At 56.4% G+C, this 26,166-nt stretch overlaps 1 protein-coding gene across 4 annotated transcripts in view; it reads right to left on the minus strand.

Annotated features, from left to right (window-relative positions):
* Nucleotides 1–26,166, minus strand: part of LTBP2 (latent transforming growth factor beta binding protein 2) — a 75,421-nt gene that overhangs the window by 13,732 nt on the left and 35,523 nt on the right. For 3 of the 4 annotated variants that reach the window (XM_072865071.1, XM_072865067.1, XM_072865072.1), the window contains 16 exons: nt 25,270–25,440; nt 23,445–23,645; nt 22,803–23,071; nt 21,102–21,204; nt 12,054–12,128; nt 7,906–8,028; nt 7,256–7,420; nt 6,188–6,418; nt 5,595–5,617; nt 4,077–4,116; nt 3,575–3,670; nt 2,397–2,522; nt 2,073–2,201; nt 1,492–1,611; nt 401–520; nt 69–191 (listed from right to left, as the gene is read on the minus strand). In XM_072865071.1, coding sequence (XP_072721172.1) covers nt 69–191; nt 401–520; nt 1,492–1,611; nt 2,073–2,201; nt 2,397–2,522; nt 3,575–3,670; nt 4,077–4,116; nt 5,595–5,617; nt 6,188–6,418; nt 7,256–7,420; nt 7,906–8,028; nt 12,054–12,128; nt 21,102–21,204; nt 22,803–23,071; nt 23,445–23,645; nt 25,270–25,440 — 2,115 coding nt within the window. The remainder of the gene's footprint in view (nt 1–68; nt 192–400; nt 521–1,491; nt 1,612–2,072; nt 2,202–2,396; nt 2,523–3,574; nt 3,671–4,076; nt 4,117–5,594; nt 5,618–6,187; nt 6,419–7,255; nt 7,421–7,905; nt 8,029–12,053; nt 12,129–21,101; nt 21,205–22,802; nt 23,072–23,444; nt 23,646–25,269; nt 25,441–26,166) is intronic. The other variant, XM_072865068.1, reaches the window with a different exon arrangement.

The raw sequence follows: 26,166 nt of genomic DNA on the forward strand, positions 1-26,166 counted from the left end.
AGCCCAGGGAAACCTCTGGACTGGGTGCGTGACACTTCAGAGGATCTGGACTCATGGCCCCCCGGTACCTTGGCAGCTCTTCCCGTCAGGTGCCACCTCGTAGCCCCGGTAGCAGGAACAGCGGAAGGAGCCGTCCAGGTTGACACACCACCCGTGAGCACAGGTCCCCTCCACAAGACACTCGTCCACATCTGCGTGACACAGCAGAGAGCAATACGGAATGGGAGGGTGCTCAGGGCCATCCCTGCCACCCAAATTGTGAGGGCACTGTGCCGTGCCCACACAGGCTGGCTGCTCATGGGAGGAGCGTGCTGCGCGTGCCCCCGCTCCTTTTGACGCTTGCAGGCAGCACTGCCGCAGGGGGTGAGGCTGCTACCCGGAGACAGCCCACGTTCCTCACCAACACATCTCCCGTTCCTGGGCCGGTAGCCATCCCCACAGCTGACACACTTGTAGGAGCCTAGTGTATTGACACACTTCCCGCGGGGGCAAGGGCTGGGATCCACGCACTCGTTGATATCTGCCGAGAGACACACTTATTTCAGGCTCCCAAAGGTGAACAGTGCAGCCTTGTCCAGGATGTCCCCTCCAGCTGGATACTCAGAGTCCCCCTCCGGGGGACAGCGATGCCCAAGAGGAGGTGAGACAAGTTTGCCAGGGCTTGGGCAACACTTCTTATAGTACCACTTATCACTCAGGATCCTACATCCACACCTGAGGGCTGACATAATCCAGCAGTGAAACCTGCTGCCGCAGGATTGTATGTTGCCTAGGCCTATGTTGCCAAGGCCAGGAATGTACATGGACAGAGAAAGGGCTCAGAGAACATCTGTGCAGGGCTGTTTCATCAGGGACTTTCGTAACTATGATTAAGATGCAGCCTCCAGCTCAGGAAGCCCTTAAGACAAGTGCTTTCTGGAGGCCGTGTGTGTGGAGCAGCATTCAGTGCATGCCCTGTTTCCCGTACTGCCTCCTAAAATAGTCTCCCACTCTCTGTTGGAGACGAGCTACTCAGAAAGGGGGATCTTTGATCAGGCACATCGTATGTTCACAAGGCTGAATGCTCTGAAGGGCCCAGCTCGTGCCACGTGAGCAGGATGCTGTGGGGACAGGTGGCCTGCGTGTCTGCAGCCTGCTCTCCCTGCAGCCCACTTGCCAGCACGAGGGTCTGGTGACAGAGTCAAGCTGGCATGAAAATGCATGGGCATCTCCTCCCAGAATAGAAAGCCGGCATGGGCTGGTCGTGGGGGATCTCCCTGGGGAGGTGGAAGAGGATCTCAGGAGAACTCCTGCTCTCCCAGCCCAGGAAAGCCTGTCCCTCCTGCAGGCAGAGGAGAGGACAGGCAGCCCTCAGGGAGGGCACAGGGCAGACAAACATGGGGGATCCTTCCTCCCTTCCAGGAGGAGACACAGAGCAGTGAGGAAAGAAGGTGTTCAGCCCTGCACAGGGTGGGCTGGAGGGGCAGGGGAACAGGGAGCAGCAAGCTTCACCTTCGCACTGTCCTCTGGGGCCCATGGCAAAGCCCTCCTTGCACTCGCAGCGGTAGGAGCCGGGGGTGTTGATGCATTGCTGTCCTCGGCAGGTAGAGGGCTGCTCACATTCATCTCGATCTGGCAACAGACAGGGAGACAGTCCCGAAGTCTTCCCCCTCCAGCGTGGGGAAGGCTGGGTGCAGAAGCTGCTCCACCTGCAGCAGGCTCTGCCCAGGGGACCCATGCCAGGGCTCTCCTCCATCCCCCATCTGTCCTAGCACCCCCCTTGCCACGAAGCAGTGATCAGGGCTGGCATCACAGGCTCCTGCCCAGATCTCCATGGGCAAGGTCCTGTCCCTGAGCGAGCAGGAGAGGGTCATCCCCGTGGATCAGGCTGTCCCTGGGCAGGCCTGCGGGGAGGGAGGGTGTGCAGGTGTGCATGTGTCTGTGCGCGTGTGTGTGCACTGTGTGCATGTCTGTGTGCACGCGTGTGTGCACTGTGTGCATGTGTCTGTGCACGTGCATGAGAGCACGCGAGGGTGGGAGACTGGGGAGACCCTGGGGAGGTGGCAGCCCTGTGCCAGGCAGACACCACTTACCCTCACAGCTCTGCCTGCCCTCCAAGACAGCCAGGGTGTACCCAGCGTAGCAGAGGCACAGATAGGAGCCCACGCTGTTGATGCAGCGACCTTTTCCAGCACAAGGATCTTTCAGGCACTCATCTTCATCTGTGCCCAGCCAAGGAAGGAAGACAGGCAGTCACCACCCGCAGCTGCCTGCCAGCCCCCTGCCAGCCCCCTGCCAGCTCCGCGGTGCAGCCCGTGGGCAGGGGCTCAGCAGAGCTGCCAGAAAACCTTCCCCCGGGAGCCTGAAGGACCGAACGGTCCATCGAGGCCCGGCAGGCAGAGGAGGTGCCAACTTACCGAGGCAGCGGAGGCGGCTGGGGTCCAACGTGTAGCCGGGGTGGCACAAGCAGCTGTATCCCTCCGGGGTGAGCACGCACGCGCCAGCTCCGCAGGAGAGGGGTGAAGAAGCACAGCCGCCGACCCCTGGGAGGAGAGAGCACAGAGCTGGGGGCAGCACCGAAAGGGTGCACGGAGTCTAGCATCTGCCTTGTGTCCCCAGCACCATGCTGGGGAGGCTGCTTTTTCCCTTCTTGGAGAGCGATGCTGAGCCTGCTCCTCTGCACCTGTAGGGCTGCAGGGAGGACACGGCAGACCCTGCCACCTCCTCCGTCCTGAGCCCAGCTGGGATGCCCCAGTCCCCTGCACTGCTCGCCTGTGCCCTGGCCCCACAAAATGGTGGTGAGGAAGCCTGCCAGCCCCATGCCTTGGAGGAGGGCTGGCAGCAGAGCCCGGCACCTGTGAAGGGGGTCCTTTTGGGGTGACAGCAGGGCTCCCCCTGCCCACCGCCCTGCTAAGCGGGGCACAGGCAGCAGTGGGGGGGCAGCGGGGCACCGTACACCCCTCGGCACTGAGCCGGCCGGGGGGGCCAGCCCTACCCCAAACAAAAGGCTATTGAGGAAGACGAATTCCTCAGCAAGGTGCCTCCGCCAGGCCTGCTCCCCAAGGTGCTCCAGCCCCCGGCGGAGGGCAGGGGCCGCGCTCCCAGACACTTGAGCAAGCCTGGAACAACAGCGTCCTTGTTTCCGGCGCAGTAAACAAGCCGCCCCGGGAGCCACATGCCTCCCCTCGCACTCCCCCTTCCCGATGAGTCAGCTTGCGCTGCGGGGGGAACGGGGCCAAAGCCACCGGAGCGGGCGCGTGATCCCCCTCACCCGGCAGCCGCTGCTGCGCCAGGCAAGTGAGCTGCAGGCGGGGAAGGATCCAGAAAGCCAAACACTTTGCTCTCAATACAGGATCGCTCATGTGCCCCCGCCATGGCCAGCCGGCTTTCCCTGGCTGGCAGCAGCCAGGACCAGGCTGGGACAACGCCTCAGGGTGGTAGGGCAGGGACTTTTCTTTGGGAAGTCAAGGGGGGCATGTGGGAAGACAAGCAGGCTGGGGAAGGGAGAGAGCCCCTGGGCAGAGCTTAGGGCATAATTTCCCCACAGTGTCAGGCAGAGGGAGGAGGGAAATCCCCGAGAGCAGTGGACACACACCCGAGCCCTGCGCTGGCATCTGTGTTGGAGCAGCAGCATCCCAGGTAGTGGTGGGGCCAGGCTGGGGAGGACCACGCCAGGACTCCTCTTCCTCTGCTGAGGAAGAAGAGAGGTGAGGTCCAGCCCCCGACCCCAGGCAGAGGTGCCTGCCCAAGGTTTACCCGTGCTGGGTGTCCCCTCATCCGCAGCCTCGAGAAGAGCACATGGGAAGGGGCGCAGGGTGCCTGCAGCAACCTCATTAGCTTGTTATTTAACACAGCCTCCTCCACCTCGCTGGAGATCCACCACCTCCCTGCATCCCTACAGCCCCACATCAGCCACCCCAGTGTGGTGGGGGTCCCCCGCGCCACCCCACAGCCAGCCCAGTCGGGAGCCCGTCCTGCCCAGTGCCAGGGGCTGCTGTGCGGAGGAGGCAGCTCCCAGCCTCCTCGCTCTCCTCCCTTCTCGCTGCCTCGTCCTCTTCGCCACGACCACCCTGCCCTCCTGCCAGCCGGGCGCTCACCTCTACGCGTGGCAGGCTCTGCGGTGGCATCAGCAGCGCCCTGAGGGACAGAAACATAGGAGTGCCTCTATCCACATGCATGTAGCTGGGACGCAGCATCCCTGAGATATTTTCCCACCCGCCTCCTGGCTCCTCTTGCTCCCCAAGACACCATCCTGGGAGGAGAAGCTGCCACGGCTCTGTGCAGCTGGCAGGGCCACTCTGTCCTGAGCACATCGTCCTGAGCAAAACACAGCTCCTGGCTGTGCCTGGGGGGCTGCCCACAGAGAAGCCGTGCCAGCACGCCATGCGGGTGAGACCCAGGGCACTGCTACCAGGCAGGCCTCTCTGCAGAGTGGCCGGGAAGGGCATCCAGGCATGGTAAATACAGACACTGTCACCGGCAGCTCTGGAGGGCTGAGGACAGCCACTGCTTCAACCTGCTTCAAGAACGCTACCTACTAGAAGGGTGCTTGGTGCTAGACGCTCTTTCTCAGCATCCCCTCCTGGCAAGCCCATGGCTGCCAAAGGAGATGTTGGAGCACAACCTGGGTCTCTGCTCCGAGGAGCTTTCCGCAATGGATGAAGAAAACAGGTGGCTGAGCAACATAAGTCCCAGACTAGCTCTGCATCAAATTCGGAAGCTTTGGTTCAAATTTCTGCCCTGTCTTGAGATTTCTCATGTGTCCTTGGGCAAGTCACTTCATGTCTATGAAGCAGTGATAATGGCAGTGCTGTCCCTTCCCTCAGAGGGGCTGCAAGTACGTTCTGAGGGCTGGGCTGCTATAGCAAGGGGGCACAGAGATGCTCAGGAGAGATATGGCCCAAATTCTACTGACAGCAGGGATCAAGAGACACACATTTTTCAAGTGAGACTCATAATGAAGAAACCCAGCCCCAGGAGAGCCTGGCAGAGAATCAGTCCCCAGGCTGTTCCCACCAGACATGGTGATTTCACGCAGCCAGCGTGGGAGACCCCCGCCCCGACTGCTTGGTGGAGTTTCTGCTGCACCCACACCAGCACGGGGAGACCTGCCTGCGAGCTGGGCTTGAACACAACACCGGGCTCCGTGAGAGGAGCACTCCCCAAGCCGACTGCATCAGTTCCCCTTCCCCTGCTGCCCATCAGCCCTATAGCCAGGCCAGGCTGACAGCGGGGAGTGAGCACCCACACCTCAGCCAGCTCCAGCCTCAGCCTGGGCTGCTACCACAGCCCCAGCAAACACCAGCTGGAGTCAACGCTGCCCATGAGCTAGTGCAGCGGAACAGGAACTCAGCTCCTGTTGGTTTGAGCTAATGGCCTCTTAGCAAGGGCTGAGCAGGCATGTGGCACCCGTGCCTTCAGCCACAGCAACTCAGCCAGGGTGATAGGGTTTGCAGTTCATACGCTCTTCCCTCCGGCAGCAGCTACCTGCTCTCTTTAGTGCTCTCTCTGACCACATTTCACACCTCCCTGTCACCTATTTGTATGACACCCCCCTTCCTACCCATCAAGCTACCGTGGATGCACCCAGATGTAGCAAGACAAACCTTACTCACCTGCGCAGCAGGAGAAACTTCACCTGGAAAGTGAAACAGTGCATGGTGAGTAGAGACAAGGCAGGCAGGCATCCTCCTCAAACCCTGGCTGCCCTAACTTCACCCCACCCCTAAGACACTGCTGCTCAGTCCCTCACGCTCCTCCCCAAGAGCTTGTTCCCAAAGCCAACACACCCAGACTCCTCTCCTGGCACTGCACAGACCCCAGGAGCTTCCGCTCCAGCAGGTGCTGGCACAAGCAGCTGGTCACACTTCCCTCCAGCTGGGCTGGACAAAAGCCCACGGACTGCAGTGCCAGGGCTGCCACGCAGGCCTGAGGTCCTCAGGAGGCAGCCTGGCCAGCCAGCACCAACTGCAAAGATGCAGTCGCAGGAGCCTGAAACACTCAACCTCCTCTCCAAAGGCTGGAAGACGTGGTGTCTCATGCCCCAGGAACACTAGTAGAGCTGAAGAACACCTTGCATATTCATACAGATGTAGGAAGCCCTTATCAACTAGAAGTCCATCCATGGGGGCATGGCAGGACCTGGGAATTTGCCCACCCTTGCTAGGGGCCCAGATAGAGCAGCTTTAAGCAGTGGACCCCACACTACCCTCTCCTGCCAAGGTGCCAGGGTGGGGGAATGCCTCCAGGACGCTCCCACGCAGGCTGTCCTGCAGTTGCTGTCTCCTTGCTGCCCAGTCCAATGTCCAGTTGCTGCTCTCCCCTTGCTCTTCCAAGCTGAGGGGCAGCTCTTCTGCCTCTGCCTTCCTCATCGACAGGCGGATATCAGAGCTGGAGTAGGTGTAGCCATGTCCTGCTGGGCAAATCTCCTTGAAGGCTTCTGCGAGGGAAAATCAAATTAAAGCTTTAGAGGCTAGAGGCTGGAAGGAAGAGGCTGGTGCAGGGATCACCTGGCTTACCGAACCCAGACATGATGGTGGGACAAGTGGAAGAAAGGAGTGAAGATGGATAGGCAAGTATGTGAATGGAGGTACCAGCTTCTCCCATCCTGCCATTTTCTGGAGATTTCTAAGGGTTAAATCCTTATAGAAACACATCTGGGCCGCAGTGGGTGGATGCTTCAAGCAGGAGGAATCTGCTCACAAGGCAGGGTGGGTTTCTAACAGGCACTGGCTGGTACTCCCAGACACCAAAAACTAAACCCCTCCCCTGGGTCAGTACTGCTAGGAAGGGATCATGCCACAGGAAGGTGCAAGCTGAGCAAGGGAGCAGATAAAAGCAAACCCCTGGTACCTCGGCACTGAGCGCTTTGCACATCACTCAAGATGCTCTGCACAAACCACCTGAAGATTTTTCCCAGCCCTGAGGATTTCGGTGCTTTCCCCTCCACCCTACCCCATGCTGAGATATGCCAAACTCATCCTCACCTGGCTTTCATCCCAGCAGAAGATGTACGATAGACAAAAGGGCTGTCGAGCAAAGCCAGGCACAGACATGGCTGTGCTCTCCCTCTGGTACAGAGTGGTTTCCCATCAGGGATTTCTCTGTCTTCCCAGTATTATCCAGGTCTGCTTCCTGTGCTGCTGTACCCATCTCACAGGCCAGCATTTGCACCGCTCAGCTCTGGGTCCTGCAGCCGTCTGCGTGGCAGCAAGTTCAGGCAAGCCCAAACCCCAGTCTAAACAGAGCAGGCAAAGCCGAAGCAGGTACGTCTCACCTGAGCCGGGCACGGGGCACTCCTCGCAGTTCTTCCCCCAGCCCTTGCCAACACGGCTGCAGCAGCAGATCTGCTGGGTGATGCGGTGGGAGAGGGGGAAGGAGCACACGCCTCCAGCTGTGGAGCGGTAACACAGCCCCTGCTCCATCGACACTGCTTTGTCCGCTGAAACACAATGGCATGGTCAGTGACAGAGGTCAAGCTCTGCGCTCTCCAAAGAGAGATCAGGGGAGACTTGATCTCTCCCCCTCAGGCCTTTCTCTGCCCATGCCTCCCAGCCTGTCCTGAGGGCTGCCCCATCCTCTTCCCAGAGCATCCCCTGGCCTTCAGCCATCAGGCCATCCCCCCAGCAGTGCCAGCCCCAAGCAAATCCAGCTCCTGTGGGAGCTGTCTCAACCCAGGAGGCTGTGTCCTCTGCTGCCGCACCGCAGGCACGTCCCCTCCAGGCTCCGCAGGGGCCATGAGATGTCCATGGAGAAGAACAATGCATGAAGAGGGCTTGAGGCATGGGGACCCATCCTGAACACAAGTGCAGGACAGCGTAACTCAACTGCTCTTGCAAGAGACGTGAAGTACGCTGCAGCCTCCACTCAGCCGTGGGGTCCTCCTGAGGCCCCTTCCCAAACTGAGGGGTTCCCTGGAGCACTTACAGATGCAATGGCTACGGGATGGGTCCAGCATGGTGCCAGGCTTGCAGGTGCAGCGGAAGCTGCCGCGGGTGTTCACACACTCGGCATCTTTGCACAGGCCCTGCATCAAGCACTCGTTGATATCTGTGGACAGGAGAGAGCCTGGTGAGATGTGAAGAAGCTGAGGGTGAACTGAACCCCCTACCCAGTGCCTCCCATTCAGGTGCCGCAGACCGAGGGGGTCTCAGCCAGGCTGGTGTCCAAGGCAGCCTCTCCACCAAGCCATGCGGTGGGGACCTCCGCGGTGACAGCAGTCCCACGCCTGTGGCACAGAGCTTGGTCACTGCAGGGATGGCTTGTGAATGACTGCTCTGCTTCGTGGCCCTTGTGGAAAACAGTTGTGGCCCCTACAGTGAGCCATCCCAGCAGGGTCACTCTTATGGCCATCATGGTTATTGTTTGCAAGCCTGGACTGGTGAATCCTGTCCTTTCACCTCATCCCTGGTCCTGCTCGTATGAAGCTGTCATCCATAGAGGATCCTTGCTGAGAAACTCACTGCCAACATGCAGGGAGGGCAATGACTGATCCCCTCTGCAGGCGGAGGAATGGTGGGCCAGGCTGTGGCTCACCGCTGTAGTGTCTTCTTCTAGGAACAGGTTGAGCAAGCTGGAAGTCACCAAGCTCAAGCCCTGCCTCAAGCTCTGCCTCTGACTCAGCATGCATCAGACACAGTCTTTGGGAAGGGAGCTGGGCTTATCTCAGGGAAACACCGTCAGGTTCACCCATTTGGCCTGCAGGAGAGCCTTTCCTACAGCACCATGTAGGAATGTATGAGCTAAGCCAGAGAAGACAGGGTTTGGCAAAAGGTGCATAAGGGGGAGCTGAGGGCAGCTTTCATGGTGGAGAGTGAGGAGGGAGCCCTCCTCATGGATTAATGTAGCTTTGTATCTTCACTAAAGAGCTTGGCCCAGAAAAGTCAGCATGCTGATGAAACCAGGAGGCACAAGCAGTACAGGAAGAGCTGGATGGGAGCATGGAGCAGCAGGAGTGGGATGAACCTCAGCACCACCCTGGGACAAATCACAGGAACATATACTACAAGCTAAGAGGTGGGAGCAGGCAGTGAGAGGGACCTGGGCACACTCGCTGCTCACAGGACAGCTGTGAGCTGCTGAGACCAAGAAATGCCAACGTGATGCTAGGCAGCATCATGCCAAACACTTTCCAAAGGCACAGGGCAGTCCAAATGCCAGTGTACAAGGCCCTGGTGAGACCTCAGGTGCCCTGAGAGTACCCAGTGGTGATCTAGAGACTGTCTCAAGGTGGAAGGGGTGCAGAGGTGGGCTGCTGGGACACTTGTAAGAATGGAGATACTGAAAGAGCCTGACTGAGAGCAGCTAGGCTCAGGAATGGCCTTCCCAGCACTACCTTATTCTTCAGAGCTGAAGCACCACTGCTTGATGGAAGCTGGGGTGTCACACAGCCAGCTATAACAGCTGGAGTTCAGACTTAATGACCTGAGAGGTCCTCCCCACTCCTGGGCTCTTAAACTCCCTCATTCACCCCACCAGCTGCCCCATACATGGTTGAGACACACAGGGGCCATCAAGAGCAGGCCATGACATTCAGTCAATTGGAAGTACCAATGCTATAGGGATGTGCAGCGGGCCAGGGGGAAGTAGGGTTTGGCTGCATAATGTAATGGTTTCCTGCTCTGTACCAAGCGCAGGACAGAGCTCATGAGAACAACCAGTGGCCAGACCCCCAAATGTGCTGGGAACCCCACTCAGAGAAGAGGCTTGGGCTCTCTGGAGGAGCTTCGGGGCTCATTCCTTTTCACTCCCCGGCACAGTCACAGTGCCATGTCATTCCGACATACCAACTGGATGAAGTGTTTGGCCTCCACATAAGCAAAGGGATTGAAGGGATTAGAGTAATGAGAGCACAAAACAAACAAGCACCGAGTGCAGGACTTTATGAGCTTAATTTAAAACAGCCACGTCCCAGCCTCAGTCCAACCCCCTCTATTCCACTGGCAGCAGAGGACCCACCTGCAGTGGAAAGCCCCACGGGGAACAGAAGCAGGCAGGCACGCTCGGGGCCATGCACTCCTACCCCCTGCGGCATGCCAGGGATGGGGCTAGCCCACAAGAAGAGGCCTCAGGGACCACTAACCAAGATCTGTATGCTGTCTCAGCTGCTTCTTCCCACCCCACACAAGCTTGCCGATGCTCCTTAGAAACAGCCACGCTGGGTCAGGCAGCCCGTGGTAGAAAGGTGCAGGCTGGTTTACCCTGGTACTTGGTAGAGCAGAAAGGACCTGATTCAGCAACAGACACCAAGGATATACAGACACCAAGGATATACGGACACCAAGGTGCTGGTGTGTGTCCTGTGCAGTGACCCCTGTGCATGCACACCTCCCTACCACTGTCTCCAGGCACCCCAGCCTGCAGCCTCCAAGACAATCTTTGCCTCATGTCTAGCAACCACATTATCCCTTCCAGTGCCATTCTTGCTGGTCCCAGCAGCACTGGGAGGTTTCCTGACGGGGTCTGCCAGGCACTCTCAACTCCGACTCATTGCAGCCTTGTTCCTAGTCAATGGGATGCAGAGAAGAAAGGAAAGGAAGGGAGATCTTGCAGAGATAAGCCATTTGTTCCTCTGCTGGAAGGCACCAGAGACAACCCTTTCTGTCCACACAGAATAGAGGAAAGTGGGCTCTTGCCGGGGACCCCTCCAGTCACTCATTTGTGCTTTGACGACAGCCTGCAAAGCCAGAGCTCAGCTTCTTCCCAGCTCAGCTCCTCTCCTACAGCCAATGACCTCAGGAACCATCAGCTGCTGTCCAGCCCCTTGGCTCCCCTCCTACCTGGGCTGGCAAGAGAAGGCCCCGTATAGCCTCTCTCACAGTCTATCAGCCAAATTGCTCACTCTGGACCCTAAGTGAGGTGCTGGGCTTCCTGACACATGTCCCGCTGCAACAGCAGAGATGGGAAAAGCACCTCAAGGCAGCAGACCCTCTGCAGAACAGTACTTCTCCAGCCCAGCTACAAAGGAGCACGCAGAGGCACAAATCTCTGGTTCATGGTTCATGTGCAAAAACATCTTCCTAGCCAACTCCACACTGTCATCTCCCTCTGCTCCTCAGAGCGCTGAGCCTCTCCCTGGTCCAGAGGGGACACAAATCCAGAGCAGACGCCGCAGGTCTCTGCTCGCTGACATGGGTCCCTCAGCTGCTCTGCTCCTCCGACTCCTATTCGATGTCTTGGGGTAGCTCCTCATACCCACAGCACTGTCTGTGGCTGCATAAGGGATGAGATCTGAGCATGAAGGAGAATAGAAGCTGTTGCTTTGTTGAAAGTTCTCCCCCAGGACAACGTGGGGAGGTTGAATCATTAATTAAGTAAGCATGGTGGAAAGTCCCAGCTAAATGAGATGAGTCATTGGATTGCCAGCCCTGGGTTTGCACGGCCGGGGCCCAGGCTCTCTGCTGCATCTTCAAGATGACACCTCTCAGTTTATCATGAATCACGAGAAGGGAACCATAAAATGCCACTTCAGTCAGAGCAAGGAAAAACACTAGCCCTGTGGGGCAAGAGATGCCAAATAAACATGGAGAGAAAAGCGGAGAGATGGCACCTTCCTCATACAGAGCTGAGGGACCGCGGGAGTGAGAAATGGGTAGACCCTAGCAGCGTGGGGCAGGCAGGGCAGCCTGGCAGCATGGGCAAGCGACATGCTTGGAACAGGAGGACTCGCTTTTATGGCACTCTCCCACTTGAAAATGAACAACTGAACGAGCCAACAACCTTCCCAAATATTTTCAAGCAACAGAATTTCTGTTGCTTCAGACGACGGGAGAAGTGTTTTTACAGTCTCACGTAGCAGAGCAGCAACATAGGTCCTTACTGTGTCAGTAGGACTTGCTAGGTCAGCTTTCTTGTGCTGGCCCAACTACGCGCTGACTATGTGTATCAGCTGAGTCACGTAGTCCAGTGTTACCTGGTTTTTTTCATGCTCGATGAAAGCACAGGGATTTTTATAAGTACCGTTCTTCATAGATCTGTATCAGGGAGTTAGATAACTGTATTTTACTTGTGTAGATAATTACAGCTCTGAGAGTGGATGTGGGAAGGAGAGAGGGAGATGAAAGCAGCATCCTTACCTTGGCAGTGGCTCCGGTTCAGCCTCTTGTATCCTTGGGGACACTCGACCTGCCCATTGTCAATCACAGGGTGTGCTGGGAAGGAAGCAGACAGTGTGGGACACCGGCAGTAGAGCCAGCCACCAGCATCCTACCTTCTCTCTGCCCTCCTTGTGAGGGGAAGAGGTCCCTAGCTCTGCCTTGGATGAGCCTCTGATGACTCCCAGGGCAGAGGGAAAGGTGGGAGCAGCCACATTCCCCAAGCAGTGTCTTCTGCTGCTTGGCAGGTGCCAAAATGGTGACCCAGAGGTGCTGCCTGTGCTTCATATCTGTCGCTGTGTCACCTTGGCTCCTCCCAGGCCAGCTTGGATAGCCAGGTGGTACATGACAAGAGGGATCAGAGTGAAAGGAATGACAGACGTCCTTGACCAGATGCTGAAATAACAGCCCAGGACCTGTTCATTATATTTTCCCCCTTTTTTACTACATGTGATTTCCTGCTCTGATCACTCTCATCAAAGAAAATTTCGAATTGCTGCCTAAAATAGTTTTGTGGGTTTCAAAATGGTCTATAACCCGCACAATTAAATCTCTCCAAATTTTTAAAGGCAAGTAAAATGTGGCTCATAAATTCCAAGGAGGTCAAATTTAGGCACCGTATTTTGGAGCAAGGGAAAGGGAATCCAAGAGGTGATGGGCTGGGAAGTGAATAAGCATGGGGTGGGGTAGGAAGAAGGGTGCTTTGCCTAAGGATGGGATTTTTCCCAGGGTGGGGTTTCTTTTTAATTTTCTGGACTGTATGCTTGGAAACAAGTGCGTGTAACAGCTAAGTGACTGTCCAGCCATATTCCCACCACTCAAATTCCTCCTGACTGGCATCAGTAGCTCACACCCTGGTGTCATATGTGGAAAGCCCTCCATGGCAATAGCTGTACTGAGGATCTGGCAGATTCCTAATGCATTGCAGCTTTCGAGAACTAGGGACAAATTGAGACCATCCTTGTGGCAGGAGATGGTAGGAAAGAGCCTGCAAAGGCTAAGAACACAAACAATGCGCTGGGGGCAGAGAACAGGCGTGTCCATAACTCTTTGTCCTGGACACTTTGACCCTATAATGCAGTTTAAAGCCATTCTAGGACACTTCTTGAAAGGCAAAAGTTAGGGGCGAGCCTCCTAGGATAAAGGCACTTTGGAAATAAAGGACAGGACAACAACAAGCCGTTCACCAGCCTGCACCAGGAAGGAGAACAGAAAGCCTGGTTTCCCCAGGTATATTAAATGAAGCTACAAGGTTTTCTGGGTGCAGAGACATCCTCAGTGGCTGGATGAATGACTAAAATGAAAAATCTGTTCATGCCCTTCAACAGTTCAGTCATGAATTGTAAGCAGGGGGTGCTTACAAATAGCTGGATGTTAGGGGCGAAGGGGTTGCTGGTGATACTGGGAATTGCTGGGTACATTTCCAACCTTCTGGGAAGGGGAAAACAAACTCTGGCTCACAGGCTCCAGGCTCAGTGCCCCGGTGGGATTCCAGGTCCTCCCACACCGCAGCCTGTGGGCTCGGGGCTGCCGAGAGGCATTAACTGTGCTTGGAAGCATCTGTCAGCCTCAGCACGATGTGATAACAGACACTCAAACGAAGAAGCATCGTTATGTGCGAGCCCTCCAACGGGGAGCCAAGCATGCCAGAGATCAAACAGCGATGACATGTGTCAGAGCCCCGCTCCCTCTCTGAAAAGCCTTTGCGGAGAAACAGATCCTGCAGCATCCCTCCGCCAGATGCTGCTGGGGAGAGGGCAAGGCAGAAAATACCAGTGATGGGGGGTGAGTGTACAGGTCTTGTGCCACCTCAGCACTCGTACGACTCCAGTCTGCAGAAACCTGCAGCTCGTTACTGCAGCAAATCACTCGTGAGGCTGCGGACAAATGTCTTAATTTTGCAAAGAAACTCGCATTCCCTGGAAAGAATAACTGTAATGTAATGTGAGCAGATCTCTCTGTACCAAGGGGAACCAATACAGTTTCTGAAGTACTGGATGGAGACTGCTCTCTTTCTGCCAGGACCTGGCCGCAAGGGAAGACAGTGAGTGGCTGCAAGAGGATGTAAGTTATTAACTCCCAGCTTTGTACTTGGTTACTCAAGCAGAGGACTGTTTCCTTCCATGAGCTCTGATGTTGCCGAACTACAGCAGAGATGGCCCCAAACCCCTCCAAAACCAGCTTAGGACACCTGAGTTTCCTGCAAAGGGGATCAGCACCCACTCCTCTCCCATGCAGCTGATAGGAGTGGGAGGCTGTTCCTCTGGAACCCAGCAAAGGGCAATGCCTGGGGAAAAGCCGATCTGATGATTGGAGAGGGCAGAAATCTGTCAGCACCCACAGCCAGAGGGGTCCCAGCCTCCTGTGTCTGTCTGTCTGTCTGTCTACACTCTCTCCAGGAAGGGATGCTGCCGGAGTCTGAAGCTGGGGATGGAGCAGCTGAGCTGCATCTGTCAGGCAGAGGGAATTCAGGCTTGCTGAGGGTGTGATTTCGAAGCCTCACCTCCCAGGCGCTTCAGCCCCGCGGGTGCTGCACCGAAGCGATGTGGTCACCAGGTACCTGCACACCAGGACTGCCCCTCGGCTCTCCTCATCGCTCCCTCCAGCTCTGCTTCATCCCACCGCCCGGGGCTGCTCTGCAGCCACCAGGCATCCCCGGTGGGGCCAGGGTCTCACAGGGGTGCATGCATGCAATAAGCTCACAGATCCAGAAAGGAAGAGGTGAGCACAAAGCAGCCACAGCCCAGGATTCCCACCAGCACCTTTGTCCCCAGATAGAACAATACTCGAGCACAGCGGAATAAGAAGGGAAATGAATGCACAGAAATCAGGCAGAGGCGTTTTGCAGCCTAGCAGGATGATCTTTAAGCAGCCAGGCACACTTCAGAAGTTGTCCATCACTTCCCAGGAGAAAAGGCTTTACTCAAGGGCCCTGGCTCCCTAAACGCTGTCTGAAGGCAGGATGAAGAAGCTCAGGCTGATGGTGAAATGGAAAGAAACCGCTTCTAGTGGTGGCAGCCACTAGGGCCTGAGCGAGGCAAGGTTTGTAGGGTGAGATAATACATTGCCTTAGGCCAGCCAATATCACTCTGTTAAAAGGGGAAGAGGCAAGCCTGCGGTCAGATGAGAAGTGAGGAAATGCTTAGCTCCTGAAAGCTAGCCCATTTCTTTCAACTCTTTCCATTTATCATACAAAAGGCATTATCTCTCTGAGAAACTTTGCCTTGCTGAACTCCTTTGCCACTTTCAGGACCCACAGACATTTCTGGAGAGCCTGGACTGGCTCCACAGAAGAACCCCATCCCCAGCTGGACCCCAGGCATCTCCCCGTGCCCGCAGTGGGCACAGAGCGTGCAGTCATGAGGGTAGCTGTGGTGCCTCTGCTTGCCCTGGGTTTTCCAGCATGTGGGAGATGAAAGGAACCAGAATGCATGGGCTTGTGGCATCTGGAGTGGTGGGGGTGGTGGACTGTGTCAAACCTCAGCTTGGTTTAGTGTGAAGCAGAGAAGATCTGCCTCCACTGCAGAGAGAACCTCAGCTGCTGAACTCACTGGCAGAAGAGCGGAGCAGCTCCGGCCCACAGCAGCCTCCAGAGACAAAACATATTGAAGATGACAGACCAAGAAGTAGGCAGGGCTGTGGCTGTGGGGATAAGCTGAGCTCCCGGGCAGAATGGACAAGAAAGCAAGGACATGAATCCTTCAGTCCAGATCTGTCATGACCACTCTCCTCTCCTCCGTGAGGTCTGTGGTAGGCAGGCTCCCGCAAGACTTTCTCAAATGCCCCAACAAAGGCTATGGTAGCAGGGGTGAGGAGGGCATGCACCAGTGCTGATGTGCAGTACGAAACTAAGCCCTCTGCTCTACTCATGGTCAATAAAGATCTTCAAGGTGAAAAAGATGCTTGAAGGAAAAAAAGACTGGTAATTACTGTTGGCTTTTAGGGTCATTTCAACAGAGGGAACCTCATTCTGCTTCCACAGTGGCTTCCAGCTGGGACAAGATACCTCTGTACCTAAAAAAACCCCACTTTTGCAACACTGTTCTGCTGTGTGCCGAGACCACAATGCTGCATGTGAATGATGGGCAAAACAAGCACTCTGCAGAACAAGGGAGTCCTGAAAATGCTGCACTTCCCCAGGTATTGCTCTCTGTGGTACTGCCACAATCTTGCAGAAGTTTCAGCTTCTTTCCCCACCTCCAGCCCTTCTTTACTGTCTTGGACAGACTCCCTGTGGCACAAGGTATAGGAGTGGCAGAACCAGCCCCCTCCACAGCCTCCTTCCCGTGTTTCCTGGGTTTTTTCCCTGTATCCTCCCTGATGTGATCACAACAAGAGCAGACCAGGGGGTTGATTTCCAAGGGGCTTCCTGTGGCTGTTTCAATGCCTGCAGGCACAGCGCAGGGGAGCGTGCGGCTTGCAGAGCTGCTCGGTGTTTCTGATGACGACGGCTCCATGGGTGAGCTGCCACCCCTCTCACGGTGGGAGGTCTGTTTGGGGAGTGCTGCGGATGCCAAACCAGACATTACAAGATCCAACTTTCCAGTGAAATTCAGACTTTTCTCTAGGACAAAAAACTTGAAAAAACATGGGGAGTGGGAATAAAAACAAAACAATAGCCTTCAAAGACTTGTTTCTTAATGCAGTTAAAACCCATAGGCAGGAGGAGAGAAAGCAGCCCAGGAAGATCTGCAGTGAGCACAACCGGTGGGCGCGCAGCCCAGCCCACGCTCAAGCTGACTGCAGCCTGAAGTAAGGGACAGCGGGCAGTGAAAAACCAGGACCTGCAAGATGCAGGTTTAGTGCTTTAGCCAAAAAGTCCCCCAAGCCCTTGCAGAAAGGTGAGACTTGTAGCTCCTGCGCAGTAGAGGAGAGAGTGTCCATCACGGGTATGGGCTTCTCCTGGAGCGCTGCTGGTCGCAGAGCTGTGTGGTCTCAAGGGACAGGGAGGAGGTGGAAGGAGAGGGCTGTGACCTCCTCTGGGCAGATCGCCTCGCCTTGCCTTCAGAAAAAACTCTCCGCTACCGGTTTCCTTTATCCCCGCACGCCTGAGGAGGGCCAAGGCTTCAGGGAAACCAGTGTCCAAATCCACACCCTCCCTGGGGTCTGTGTCAACCTGCAGCTTGGGTCTTGGTTTTAGTTTCTTTGGACCACCTCTTGACCTTGTTCCATAGTTTCCATGGACCATCTCTTGACCTTGTTCCAGCGTGTTCTTCTCCACAGACCACTGTATACCCCAAAATAGTATATGTTCTGGCAGGTAAGCAGGAGTAGCTCTGCCCAGCAGTGTGCCTGCTGCTAGCCCCGCATCCTGAGCTTGCCACGGGACGGGACATTGCTCCAGTGCAGCTTCCTCACCAGCACTGGTCAAATACCCTGCCAGTCCTTGGGCTTCCTCCCAGCCATGTCCAAGTGTCTCTACATCAGCTGCTTCCTCAGCCTCTGATTCCCTTTTCCCTCTCTCAGTATTCTCCAAGTTTTACCTTCCAGCTCCCATATCCTCCTACCTCTCTGTTCTAGCCTTTCAGTGTGTGCTCCAGCACCTCCTCCGAGTACTAAAGACCCAGGAAGGTCAATGGATGTCTCCATCTGATTTATCCTGTCTTGCAGCACAGCACATTTCATCCAGCCATCTCCAGCCAGAGCTGAAGGACTGCAGCTGCACGACAGCATGCAGGTGTCCTGCTGCTCTCCAGGGCCCTGCCTCTGGCTCATCTCTGTCTTTCACAGGTTGGGTGACAGCCTTTGCCCCAGCAGCTCATGGAGCAAGGTCTCAACTCTCCCCTTTCTCCCAGGGCTGTCTCTGACATATCCTGGGGATCCCACCTTCAGCTCTCACTTACATGAGCAACAGCAAACTCCCAGTGACTTCTACTATAGCCTGCTTGAATACCCATCTCTCTGACCACTTCTCTGAAGGGGCCTAACAGTATACATCCTCCCAGCAGCAAACCAGACAGCCAAAAGCCTGAGCAGAGCCTAAGGAAACCTCTGAGACTAATGTAACACCCGCTACAGAGAGTCCTGGCCAGGTCAGCCCCATCTCTACCTTAATTCTGAACTCAGCTTTTAACATAGTCTCCTTAGGATGCAGACAAAGCATTCAAGTGCCTTGGCTTTTCTGATGCTGGGCAAAACACAAAAAACAGCAGGGATTGGTCATGGCAGGTTCGCTCAGACAGATGCCTGCTTCCGATTCTTCTTCTTCTCTGATGTCTTTCCGCACACAAACACGTACCAAACATGAAAGCTGCAGTCAACGGAGACATCCGGACGTATCCAGACTCTACTAACAATCAGTGTCTCGGGCAGACAGTCAATCCAAACAAGTTCTCCATTTGTCTAGCTCTTGCCTGGCTGCACTTCTGTACATTTGTAAGTGTTTACACTGAACTAGCTTCTGCCATTTCTGTCTCTGGTTGCTGGAATTAAATTCCCAGTGCTGTCAAGTCTGCTCTGGTGCACGCCTCCACGGGACACATGAGCGCAAGGAGAAGTTCTCTCCAAAGACCACAGTGCCAAGAAGAAAGCTGGAAACATCCACTGGACATGTTATCTCTGTGCACGAGACACCAGGTCACTGAACTACAGCCCAGTGACTTTGAGTGAGCACAACACAGGCCAGCAAGACCAGGAGACAGAAGGGATGTGAGTGTGGGATGTGGTCTACAGGCAGGAATGACATGGAGCGATGCCTTCACACTGGACAGGCATGGACCTGGGAGCCCTGGCAGACGAGGCACAGGGCTATGAGAGGTCACAGTGCTCGGTGGCTCCGTTAGAGTAGTAAGATCATGGAGAAAGAACTGTTTCCCTGGCTCCACTCTGGGGTAAGATCTCTTGTCTGCAAAGACAGCACACCAGAGAAAGCATGCCAGCTGCCTGAGCTTCTCACTTCACAACAGCCGGGCTCTCTTAGGCTGCCTCCATTGAGTGTCTGCCTTACAGATCCCTTCACTTGCCCTGTGTGGTCTCCTGCATGTGGGGCTAGTTACAGGGGAGTCAGTCAGAGGTAGCCAGAGGAGGAAGGTACTTGCACATGATTAAAGAGGATTAAAACGGCCCCTTCAGCAAGCCTGAATTCCTGCCAAAATCAACAAGAGCCATTTGGTCTCCAAGGGGGAACTTTATCACCCAAAGCCAGAGGGACTAAGAATGGGATTTTTCTTGTGGCACAGGAAGACAGAAGACCCACGGGGATACATTTTTCATATCCCCATGGAATTAATCCGAAAAAAAGCCAGACAAGCATCTGCCCACTCAATGAAGACCAGCAGCAACAACCTCTCTTGAGTTTCAGCTGCTGCTGGGACACAGGGCATGTGCTGAGCCATGGAAGTGGGACCCGCTGGCAGCTAGAAGGCATTTCTTAAGTGCATTTGCTCTACTGGCTGGCTGACTGCAAGGAGCACATGGGGGTATTTCGTGCGTGTTTTCATGTCTTGGAAGCCTGTGATTAGAGACACATTTTGAAGGCTGAAGATCTAAGTCCAGCAGAGCAATCACTGCTGCAGCTCTGGCCGCTGAGTGATACCTAGCATCCTGGCACAGAGAAAGAGAAAAGAGGTGCAGAGATTTTGCAGCCATCTGCAGCCTAACAGAAGTGTTAAGCAGCCCCCCCGCTTCCTAATGGGGGGATCACAGAGAGACAGGGCAAGTAACAGGGGAGACTGATGTGAGATGGGGAGAAGAAAGCCGTGACTGGGGATGCGAAGGCTGGGGATGAAGAGGAGGGAGCTGAGGCCCATGTGGGGCGTTTCCTTGCTTGTGCTGAACCTGGAGACCCTGTGGTCACCCACATACTGCATGTGCCCAAGGCTCCCTTGGGCCCACCACACGGACGAGGGCAGGCAAGCAGAAGCATGGCCCAGGGCCACAGCAGAGCCATGCAGAGCGGGAAGATGACAGCAATCAGAGCTCCCCAGATCTGCATTGGGTTCCAGGATGCTGACAATCTCGTCTGTGATTGTGAGGAATTTGGCTCCAACCAGCTCTACCCCTGGCTGTGGAGGAACCGAATCGAGGGAGGACAACGAGAAGCAAACAGGGAGCTCTTGGGAGCGTGCGTGCGAGTGAGCGGGACAGCCTCTGGGCAGAGCTAGAAGGTGCCAACACCACACTTGCTTGCACAAAACCTGTCGCCTTGGACACTTCCGCTCTCCTCAGGGGTCAAAGTCTCCTGAACTATGGGGTCTGTTTACTTCAGTTCTTCAATCCAGCGAAGGCATGTGAACGAGCAGCCAGGCAGTGATGAAAGGGGGCAGACAGGCAGGGAAGGGAGAGGTGAGCAGCTTCCTGCCCATGTTGCATCGGACGTGCACCTTGCCTTGCAGGGGACCTGGTCAGCAGTGGCTGCCCGCAGGGCTGCCTCCCTCCAGCCAGGACTCCTTCAGCACAGCCTCTCCACCGCAACGCGGGAGGGGGGCTGCTGCGCAAGGGGCCCTGCCCATCACGGAGCACCCCGAGCAAAGCAGCCGAGGAATCCCCATCTCCCACTGGATCAGCCCGTCCGGCTCCCGAGCGCAGCAGAAAGAGGGCTGGACGCCTGTGCCCCTGGAACGGACCCTGGGTGCGCTCCTGCCAATTGTTTGATGTAGTGTTATTTCCAGAGCTCCTGCCAAGCCCGTGTCGGGCCCAGAGCAAGCCCGTAACTCTATAGGGCCGAGTCTGCAGCCTCCTTCACCTATCTAGGACTGCACCTCCTAAAACCACAGCCGCTCTTTTCCTGTGTCTCCCTCCGAGCGGGGCTGGCATGGCAGGAACCACCAGCTGCACCAGGGTTTTGCAGGGGCGGTCTGGGGAGAAAGCGCTGAGCCTGAGGCCAGCACCCAAACCAGAGCAGGCATGGCCCTGCATGCCGCCCTGGACATGCTGCCCATCCCCAGGGGCCTTGGGCAAAGGAGAGCCATACAGCAGGGGACCTGTGTCTCTGCTCCATGCCTCCTCGACTATGCAAGGCAGCCCGACCATTTTTGCTTGCCAAGGGTGTGGGCTGTACCTCATGCCATCCCCGGCGGCAGCAGCACTCACCTGGCCGGGGGGGGCAGGCCAGGCACCGGTCTGCACCCCAGAAGAGTCCCACGCTGCCGCAGCAGTCCTCCAGCTTGGTCAGCCCTGGCAGGGGGTTGGTGCACTGCGGAGAGAGGACCAGAGGATCAGGCTTCTGCAGGACGGGGAGGTGACGTGCACCCGTCCGCTGTGGCCAGCTAGCGTGGCAGCGGCAGAGCTGGCATGGGGGACGATGGTTTGCGGTCAGAGGCTGGCACAGCCCTCCTGGCACAGCTCCCCACCGGGACACAGCGGGACCGGGGATGCGGTTTAAGACAGTAAACAGTTGTGCAGACAGAAAAACACGAGACTCCCTCGACTGCACCCCTCGGAGGGGAAGGGGACATCAAACGGAGCAGGAGATGAACCAGAGATGATATCACCGGGCAAAGCCCTTGGATCAGCCCCGTGCCTGGCTGATTAGCCAGCAAAATGGGTGCACCACTCCAGCCCGGCGGGGAGCTTGCGGTCAGGCACTTTCCTCTGCTTAATGAGTCTCTCTTTCCCACCCCGCTCGCCCCCCCGGCAAGGCCCTCTGGATTACAGGCTTCCCCATTAGAGCGGAGCGCCGTGGCCCACAGGCCGGAGCTGGCCCCCATCCAGGCGCACGTGGCCGCCTGCCCAGAGCTCGCATACCGATCGGCTCGGCTGCGGCTGAGTGGGGAGAGGCAAGCGCTCCCCACTGGGCTCCTCGCCCTCTCCCGGGCACAGCATCACCCTGGCTGGATGAGGTGCGAGCACAGCAAGGGTACCCCCCGCTGCCCTGCTCGCCCCCCGCAGAGCATCTCCCTCAGCCTCTCTGGGCATCCACAAGCATCTCCGTGCATCATCGTTTGCTCCCAGGTGCAGAGAGCCACCGTCTCCCCATGGAGGAGTGGGGCTTTTCCAGCCCCACGGTCTGATCTCATTTATTTTTGCACTAGGGAATGGCTGAGAATGCATCCCGCTAGGAACGGCTCTGATGGGAGCGACTGAAGAACGGGACAGGAACCGGGAGCAGCCCCCCAGAAAGGGCTGGGGAGCACTGGGGAGGGGGCTGAGTCCCAGGCTGCCCAGCTGGGGGGTCTCGCTGAGCGCGAGCTGCTCCGGGGGAGCTCACAGGTGTTCCTGTGGGTGCCAAAAACCTCCGATGCTTTTCCAGTGACGCAAGAGAAACATATGGGGAAAGACAAAATAAGAAATTACGATGACTGTGGGACAGGGGTGAGAAAGCCCCTCACGTGCGTTTGCTTCCCAAGCCCCGACTGAGCTGCCCGGGAAGGCGTCGTTCCATGGAAATCAGACTTTCATTTATCGTCTGAGAGGGAAAGGAATTTTCCTATGTTTTATACGTTTCCTACAATAATCACAGAGCGTGGCTGTAAGTGTTGCTATAAATAGGGCACCCTTTTTAAACGAGACTGTGTGTGAAAGCCATCACGTCTGGCCTGTGCTGCCCGAGGGCACAGCCTGGTCAGGGCAAGGCAGCGAGGTCTCCCTGTTGGGCCAAAACAAGGCATTTTCTTCCCAGGTACTAACACTTTGCTGCCCATGCCCATGGCACCTGGGTGATGCCCATGCTGCTGAGGAGCTTCACGCAATGAAAGGCCACCCTCCCTGCCCCTTAAGCCAATGCACCCGTACCCCAGAACAAGAAACACATCTCCACACACACGCCCCAATGCTTGATGGGTGACCCCTTACCTGCCCATGGAGAGCCTCCCGAAAGCACCTCCCCAGCAGCCCCGGGGCTCTCTGCTGCTGCTGGCCGCTCTCTGTGGCAATGCTGTTGCCGTTCCCGTGGGCGTAGGTGTACCAGGGCACGGCAGCCAGCTGAGGCACCAGGACTGCTTCCACGCTGTTCTCCTCTGACACCTCTGTGTCACTCCGCACCCTGGCCACCTGGTGAATCTGCACGGTGGCTTCTGGAGGGTGGTTGATGTGAACGTTCACCAGGGAAGGGTTTAGGGAAGCTGGAAGATGAGTTTATACCACAGTTGTGACAATCTGGCTACAATTTGGCACCCAAAGAGCATCTTGTCATCAACAAAGTCACAAGGGAGGAGAGGTAGACTGACCCCGCCAGGAAATCTAGAGGAAGATTGCATCTAAGAGAAAATGCTTCTGTAGCCCAAAAGCAGGACAAACCTACCAAAAAACTTTCCCCAGCAACCTGAGCCCTTCCAAAACTAAGGGAGTCACTTTTCTAACAACCTGGCCTGAAAAGGCAAGCATAAGGAGGTAGTGGCCTCCTTGGGCCTGTTAATAAAGATCTGAGGAGCACCAAGTAGGAGGATTCAGAAGTATGAGGGAAATGTGGGGTCTGGAGCCCCCGGCCATGCTCACCCAGCTGGTTGGACAAGGGCAGGGTGTAAGTGGAGTGCTTCATGGAGCTGCCAGCCGGGGTCTTCGGGGCTCTCCCTCCTTGCTTCTTCTCCAGAGAGGGAACTGGCAGGTGGCAAAACTTCCCCGTGGAGTTGGAGGGGCACCAGCACTCGTCCCGGCCCACGCAGCGCCCGCCATTCAGGCATGGGATCTGGCAGAAATCTGCAAGGCAAAGAGAGGTCTGCTTAGCAGAGAAACTGAGCCACTGTCTCTAGCCAAGGGGTGTCTGGGAGAGCCCAGGCAGATGGATCTGGGCCAGCACTAGCCCTGTGGTGCCAAAGGAGCAGACCCAGCACCAGGCTGGGGTCAGCACTTGCAGCCTGGAGGCAGCCTGGGGTCCCTGCTGTGCACCACCACCCAGCAGGGAGCAGGTGGAGAAGCCGGGGTCCTCCCTGAGCTCTGCTCAGGGTTGGAGTCATGGGTTGAAGACGATGAGCCCTCCCTTGGGCTCTGAGGCCATGGCCAGCCTGGGGCACCCACACCCTGTGGGGCAACCCCCCCAGGGCCAAGGTGGTGTTGCTGGCACAGCAGGATCCCTTGGAGTGGGGCAGGAGCTACAGCAGCCACATGCGGCCGAGTCAGCACAATTCCTGCTCTTCTGCATCGCCCCCTCCCCACTTGGCAGGGCTTTTACTCCCAGCCCAAAAGGGAGCTCAGTGGGGATGGGAGAGGCAGAAGGAGAGAACGGGCAGAGAGCCACGTCCTCAGAGCCTGTCTCCTGGCCAGCCCTGGCCCTGCCAGCAGCTCAAGTGGGAGAAGCTTGGAGTGGGACAAATGAATTGGGAGCAATTTGTCTGCACAGGCTTGGAAAAAGCATCCAGAGATGAAACCGAAGTCATGTCTTTTCTGGCCTCATCAGATGCTTGGAGCAACCCAGAGTGTCTCTCAGTATGAGCAACACTCAGGCAAGGCACGGGATTTCCTGACAGACCATCCTGACTCATTTCAGCGTGAGATGAGACACTGCTGCTGCACATCCCAGGATGGCTTGTCAGGTTCATCCCAGGGGATGAGCTCCCACACTGCTCCGAGTTCATTTGCTCAACCCCAGCAACCAGTTTTGGGGAGAGGAGATACAACTTTGGACTGGGGTCTAGGCAGAAATTCCCATGAACCCTGTATCAGTTGGTGTCCACAACAGCCAGATTTTGCACTCTCTCAGTGTTAGAAGAACTTGAGAGTTACAGAGACTTTCAGAGGATGAGTCCCACCAGGTCCTGCAGGCTGCTCTCACCAGTGGCTCCAAGAGGATGTGCCCAACCCACAGCTGGGTATCCCAGTGACCTGACGAGCAATCCCAGCAGCTCTGAAAGGCGAGCAGCGGTTTCAGCAGCCCCGTTTATAGGAACAGCTTGCAACCTGCAGTCAGCTCTCCTGGCTGCCACGTGAGTGAAAGGAGAGAACAGGAGGAAATTAGGTGATGAAAGTCAGCCCCAAGACAGGATGCCAACGAAAGCAGTGAGCTGGCTCTGAGAAGGAGGGGGTGGCGAGGCTTGGCTGCAGGCCTGACTCAAACACTTGCGTCCCCCCTACCTGGGATGGGATGGAAACAAAAGTTGCTTGCCCAGGAAAGAGAGCAATGAGGCAAGGTCTGTCTTCCTCCCCCAGAGACAGAGATGGAGTAAGCCTCAAAGACCCCAGGAGACATCTTCCAAGGCACTGGGAGAGGCCATCTCCTCCCATCCCTATAGCAGCCCAAGCCCTCAGTCTGTAGAGGCAGGACAGGCAGAAGGAGGAGAGTGGGGGAGCAGGCAAGAAGGTGGGCTGAGGGCCTCGCGGTGCTCACAGATGCGGAAGCCGGACTTGGGATCGTGGTCGTGCCCCCCTTGGCTATAGAGAGTGGTGGTGTCTCCTTTCTCGCAGCTGTTGTAGCAGCGCCCGCTCCGGCATGTCTGTTTGCAGATGGTGGGTGTGAAGACGATTTTTATCTTCCTAATCTTCTCTGTCAGGTTGGCCCCTATGAAAGAAAAGGACAGCGCTAAGCGGAAGCAGCATCTCCAGGCTGTTTCATGGGGCTGGTAATCTGCAGCTCAAGCTCCAAAGCATTCCCAGAGCAAGGAGAGGTCTGTGTCTCTCCCTCGGGGCAGCATCTCTCCTTGCCCCGCACTCACTCCAGTCTGTCCTCTGCTCCAGTATCAGGAAGGGTTTGTCAACACCTGAAAAATGGCCAGCAGCATGCTCTGCCTGCCCAGCTGTAGTGGCATAACTCCCTGTAAAGGGACACACACATGCTAACTCCAGTATAAAGAGTGTTTTTCTGCTTTAGATAATATTCCTTCTCAAGCCATGTCAGTAGCCGGGAGACTGGCTGCCCTTAAACCACTGGAAGGCTTCCCACATGAACAACCAGACTGGTACCCATCAAAGAGAGCATCAGGTCTTGAGAAAACCAATGTCTCCCTGTAAGCATCCCCTGCCATCCTGCGTTACCTGTGGTCCCCTCCTGGTCCCTCACCAACCTCACATTACAGGGGGAAACGGCACTCAGAGCTCTTGGGGGCTTGTGGAAAACGGACAACAGGCAGAACTATGGTGTAGCCATGAACCGGCTTGCTCGACACCATAGCCCTCCATCCCTGCCCAGCGAGATGGCTGTTTCTGCGGGTGCTCCCCTTGGTGTGCTCACCCCCCACGCTCCCCATTTCAATCCCCACTTTCAGATTACAGCTTCAGTCAGGCTCAC

The sequence above is a fragment of the Ciconia boyciana genome, chromosome 6 (genome assembly GCF_034638445.1).
Source record: "Ciconia boyciana chromosome 6, ASM3463844v1, whole genome shotgun sequence".
NCBI classification, from domain to species: domain Eukaryota; kingdom Metazoa; phylum Chordata; class Aves; order Ciconiiformes; family Ciconiidae; genus Ciconia; species Ciconia boyciana.